Source organism: Ixodes scapularis, unplaced genomic scaffold (assembly GCF_016920785.2).
Source record: "Ixodes scapularis isolate PalLabHiFi unplaced genomic scaffold, ASM1692078v2 PGA_scaffold0__279_contigs__length_252992795, whole genome shotgun sequence".
In the NCBI taxonomy this organism is placed as follows: Eukaryota; Metazoa; Arthropoda; class Arachnida; order Ixodida; family Ixodidae; genus Ixodes; species Ixodes scapularis.
This window is the reverse complement of record NW_024609835.1, coordinates 140280828-140286827: the sequence shown is the minus strand read 5'-3', so window position 1 is coordinate 140286827 and position 6000 is coordinate 140280828. Positions and strand designations below refer to the sequence as shown.

The 6000-nt window shown below is 42.9% G+C and overlaps 1 protein-coding gene across 1 annotated transcript in view; it reads right to left on the bottom strand.

Annotated features, from left to right (window-relative positions):
• Window positions 1-882: 882 nt before the first annotated feature.
• Window positions 883-6000, bottom strand: part of LOC115324851 (4-coumarate--CoA ligase 1-like) — a 55801-nt gene continuing 50683 nt past the window's right edge. The window contains exons 8-9 of the mRNA XM_029985550.4: window positions 5259-5510; window positions 883-1001 (exon numbers count right to left, since the gene is read on the bottom strand). Coding sequence (XP_029841410.2) covers window positions 883-1001; window positions 5259-5510 — 371 coding nt within the window. The remainder of the gene's footprint in view (window positions 1002-5258; window positions 5511-6000) is intronic.

Genomic DNA, 6000 nt, shown 5'->3' with positions numbered 1-6000 from the left:
TTTATGTCAAAACAAACGGAAAAAAAAAACTCTTTTTTAGGAACTTTTATTGAAGTTTAGTACAAAATGAAGGGCGCGTGTTGTTTTCTAATATCTTTAGTTGCAAGGTTTTACGGCACAATTGTTTTTATAGACCCATGACTCAGCATTGATTTCGGGTAGCTTGTCCCGACCTAGGCGCATCCCAATATCGGTAGTAATTCGCGGCGCGTCCGCTTGGGAGACGGGGGTGGCACCCCCGAAACCCCTTTCGCCGTATATGTTTGGGATCCCAAATGGCCGAATAAATCTAAAATAGAAGTCACGTGCAGTTCCTCGAGTGGCCGCTGCGGGAGAAATGGCGGCGTTGCGATCGCCAATAGCTCGGTTCCCGAGTACGGATCGGTGCCACCTTTTCAGAGCAGGCTTTGTGGAAGTTTCCCAACTGAGTGGTTTGTAGTAACGATAGAGGAGAGGCATACCCCCACTCTAGGACAAAGCCTTTATTCAACCTCACCCGGGTTCCGTTGTTTCTTGAGTATATTCAATCTTCACCTGACTATGCCGAGCGTAAATCCGTATGCTTCCTGCGCAGGGGTTGCGGTCACGTCAAAACGCCAAGTTCTGATTGGCTCCGTTTGAAAGGATAGTGGGTAGGCCTCAAAGCAGCTAGCATTGAGGTCTACCCACTATCCTTCCATCAGAGCCAATCGGAGCTCGGCCTTCTGACGTCACTGCAACCCCTGCGCAAAAATATACGAAACTGCGCTCCGCATATCGGATCGCTAGAGAAAGTTTCCATTACCAGCACACGACTTGTTTTAAGGCTATTAGGTCGATAAATATTTTTTTTTATCAAAACCGACCGAGGCCTTGTTATATTGTAGAACACAACGAGTGAGATTAGCCGTCTTGATGAAGCATCTCCAGTTTTCTTCTCATTACTTTGCCGTTGGCGTTCTTCGGTATCTTGTCAACGAATTTCACGCCCCCGTGAAGATGCATGTAGGGTCCAAGTTGGCCTGAGAAGAAATGGAAGGGTTCAGTATAATACGTACACAGGTGACACTTTCTAGAACAACGATGAATATACATAACCGTTGATTAAAACGTTAACAAAATTCTTAACGCGATTTTAGCAGTGTTGGGTAAAGTATACCTGAAAAGTACTTAAAGTAAAGTAAATTACAGGTCATGTACTTCAAGTAATGTAGTTAGTGAACCGGGTACTATGTACGGGAAATAAAATACTATAAATGAAATGTACTTTCCAAGCAAAATGCAAATATTTTAACACAATCTTTCATTATCTCATTTCATTCCCTTGACGATGTATTGTTTTAACTGCTATGCACTTTAGGTAAATCGAGGTGCATCAGTTATTTTCTGAAACGGCGGCGAATATTGGATAAAGTAAAGTTGCCACAGAGTAGTTAATTTACTCTCGCTGACGAATTATTTAACAAAATCACCTTATAATACGCCATTACTTCACTCAGAAAAATGCCCAGATGACGCCTCGAGAGACGACAGCGCGTTTTCAGATCACGATATGCTTATTTTTTCTTCAAATTTGGGCCATGTACTTTGAAGTCGGCAGTTGAACTTTCCACGGGAAAGTACCGTAAAATAATACTTTTAAGTAGAGTACAAGTACGCACACGTAGAGAATGTACTTCAAGTAAAGGACAAGTCTTCTAAACCTACTTGAAGTGGTACTTTAAGTACAATGCACTTGAAGTGCTTCCCAACTACAGGGTGATCCACGTCAGTTCATGCATTGATGGCCCGGGTCATAATTTGGATATGTTTGTTAAAAATATAGATGAAAGCCATGTTCTTGCGAGGAAAATTCAGCTATATATGAACGCCGTAACAATTTTTTTTTTCGCCAAGATATAAAATAGAAAAGCTCGAGCTGGTGGAAATTGAGAAGATTTCACAATGCTACATTTCACAGTCATCCTTTCCTCATCGAAGCTTTCACGTCACCATAACTTTTTAATACGTTTTACAAAAGATATACAACACATACACAAAAAATTAAGAATATGAATAAAATGTTTATATGCAAACAAAAAGTGAAACATGGCATAAAAACGCGTTTTAGAGACATATTCACAATTGTTTTTCAAATAAATCATCTTTCATAATACTTCACAAAACATATCAAAATTCGCGTCTTCAAATATTCTTTACGAATATATAAAGATAATATGGCTCACCTTTAATTATCTTTTTGTTATTAACGCGGGAATGCGGCTGATTTCTCAAAATGTGGCACGATTGGACGTCGATATTAAAAAAAAACTCATAATTTTTAATCTTCTTTGGCACTTTGCAGTGACTTTAACTAACCTGTGATGGCAAAACATTGAGTAACATATGATCTACGAACGGGAAAAGCTACGCCAAACCATCACTCGGAGCGAGCCGGCGTGTTCGTCACAGCGGCTTTGCCGCACAGCACCAAACATGTTGAGTGGTAGTTACGGCATGTATTTTATAAGAATATATTTTTTTTTATAAGGGGTGAGTATTAGTGACGCGAAAAGGGACTTTGAGCTGGAATACCATAAATTAGCTTACAACTCACAGAAACAAAACGGCCCCACAAGTTCTTCAAATTCGCTAGCTATGCATACGTAAGCTTAAAACTCTCAGTTGCCCGAGTGGCCATGTATACATCCGTCTCTCGGCATATGATGACTTTAACAGATGGTATGCCTGTACTCCTCTCACAGGTTTTACGGTGGTCCACTCTGCTTGCTCTCCTTTGCAGAACTAGTGTTGCCGTTTCGTTTCCGTGAATATTCGGGCTTAAAAATTTAGTATAATTAAACCAATAAACTAGGTGCAATAAGACATTTTAGAAATGTGCCCTTAGATGGTGAATTTATCATCCTCCAATATAATAAGTGCGATGAAAAAAATGAAAGCCGCTTACAACTCCCTGTAACGCCGACTTGGAGCGCAGCTCTTGAGGAGGAGGAGGGGAAGGGTACTGAGGGTATAGACCATTCCATTTAGCGCTCTCTGGGCGGCACCATTTTGTTCGACCGCAGCGCCCTCTCCACACATCCGGGAAGTTCAGCGGGTTCGGCGGGGTAAAACGAGAGAGAGGGCACGCGCCCGACTCCGCTAGCAGACGACAAAACGAGAGGTTGCCATTCTCCATCTTTGGGCTGTATCGGCGGGCTCTACCGGACATCGAACTCTCGCTCGTGGCTGCCGTTGTGAAGTCGTTCGCGTTCTTAGAATAGTTGTGGCTACTACAAAATCAGCTATATAGCTCTCTGTTGTTCTATTTCGCTAAATGATCAACTAGAAATAGCATATCCTTTTTCCGTTACTTAAATAGCAGTTGAGTCAGCCGGCAGTACTACCGTCAACTACTGCTTGTATTGCGGCAGGAGAGCACGTTTTATTTATTATTTCAGACTTCCACTCATGGTCGCTAAAGGCCTACACCAGTACGAACTTTTCTATAGTAAGAAAGGTACACCAACCGGATTTACTTTTCGCCAAAGGAACCGGCCAATCTGACACAGTTTTCACTATTTTTGTTTTTTTTTAATTTGCACGCAGGTAACAGCGCAATTGGACCCTGTGAGTCTTTTTATCTAGCATAATATTACACGACAACTGGCATACCAGAATCTGCGCATCTGAGCTTGAAAGTTCCAAAATGACGCGATTTTAAACAAAGTTTGCACGCCAGCCGGACGCTAGCTACAGCCCACTCGGCGGAGCGGACGAGATGCGGGGTGAGAGGGGGAGTGCATTTTTTTTTCTCTTTCACCCTCTCTGCTATGACCCTAATGGAACGGTCTATACCCCTCCTCCCTCCATGACCCCCCAGGCCACGTGACCTGGGAGGGGTCACGTGACCGGGGGGATCACGTGACCTGGTGAGTCACGTGACCTTAAAGTTACGCCGACGCCGACGCGACGCCGACGCCGCTCAAGCCGGAAACGGGCGCCTAAGAGCTGCGCTCTAGCAAATGAAACCTAAAATAAAGAATTATGGTGGAGGCAAGTTTGTAGAAACAAGACGGGGGATTATTTATGAATGAGCTAGCATTCATCGTTGCACACACGGGCAGGTGTTCGCTTTCCCGCTAAATTTAACGGACAACTTGAATTGGTGCATACGTCACGTGAAGTTAATTTTCCGCTAAATTTAGAGGGAAACCTTAGTGGGTGCATAGGTCGCGTGGTCAGTTTCCCTCTAAATTTAGCGGGGAACTTGATTCCACTAAATTTAGCGGGGAACCTGAATTGGTACATAGGTCACGTGAATCAATTTTTCGCCTATTTAAGCGGGGAAACTAATTCCGCCAAATTTAGCGGGGAAACTGAATTAGTGCATAGCTCACGTGAAGTCAGTTTTTCCCTGAATTTAGCGGGGAAACTGAATTGGTGCATAGGTCGCGTAAAATCAGTTTTCCGCTAAATTTAGCGGAAAAACTGAATTACTGCATAGCTCATATGAAGTCAATTTTCTGATAAATTTAGCGGGAAACCTGAATATATGCATAGGTTGCGTGAAGTCAGTTCTCCGCTAAATTTAGCAGGGAACCTAAATTGGTGCATAGGTCACGTGAAATCAATTTTTCGCTAAATTAAGCACAGGAGCCTAATTTTACTAGCGTTACCGGGAACCTGAATAGGTGCATAGGTCATGTGAAGTCAATTTTACGCTAAATTTAGCGGAAAATTGACTACATTAGAGGCGACATGCATTGCCAGAAAAATATGATGAGTAGCTTCATAATGCTCTCGCATTAAAATTGTCAAGATTCTTTTTTTTTTCCTTTTTTTTTTGCGGCACTGCGTTCTTTTGTTAGCTAATTCTAGCTCTGAGTGGTGCATAAAAAATGAGTTTTTGAACATACAACGTATTTGTGCATCCCATGTCTCCTTTTGCGTTCGCTTACGAAGAGTTTTTGAATATTTCGGTTTTAGATGAATAAGGTCCCTGATCTTTTTTTAATCATCCCGTCTGTGAGGAATGAGTGAGGTTGAAGTAAGTATTTTGTTTTGTCGATACCCCATTGTGCATAAAATATTATGTGGAGAGGTTTTAGGCAGAAGCACTCCCGACGAGATTGCAGAGGCTTCCCACCGAAAAATGAACCCCGAAAAGAGTTAAGGTATTTCTACTTAATTTTGCGTTAAAGTTTGTTGCGTGTGTGTCTCCACTTCTTAAGTCTAAAATGTGATGATGGTGGAATATTAATAACAGGAATAAAAGAAATGTCGAGATTGAGATTTACCTGCAACAAAGTTTTGGAGCTCTTCCTCTGTGATTTTGCTACAAGATTTCTTCAACACAACAAACGCCAAGGCAGCTTCATAATATTGTGGATGAGGGACACCGATGACCGCTGCCTCTTCAATTCCGTCGTGGCTGAGCAACACGCTTTCAATGGAGCAGGGGGCCACGTGGATGCTCATGCATTTAAAGTACTCGCTCATTCTTTCGACATAGAAGAACTGACCGTCTTCGTTGTAATAGCAGATGTCGCCTGCAAATTATCGTGTAGTCGTCATCTCTAGCTGAAAGTTCAGTTCATGAGCTGGAGTAAAGTCAAGCGTAATAAATAAATAGTAGATGCACGCTCTCGGAATATTAACTGCACACTTGACAAGAGTCGAAATATCTGAATGAGAAAGGACGAGAACGCGCAAAAACCTTTCAAACTCTCAGACAATCTTTTCGTGGCCATGCAGTCAAATGGCACGGGAGTGGATGCTTGAGCAACGAGCCTTGAAGACAAGGCCTTTCCCCCCAAACGACATCGCTATCTGGAGTGCAAGTTTGTCTGCCTATCGCGCTGGGTGGCACCGACGTCAGAACGCCGAGCTCTGATTGAAGAATGGTTTGTACACCTCGAAGGCAAGCTGCCTTGAAATCTACCCATCCTTCATTCAGAACCAATCAGAGCTGGGCGCCGTGTCGCAACCGGAACCCCTGCAAAAAGGAGCAGACGTACTTGCACTCCACGTGCCTGCCTC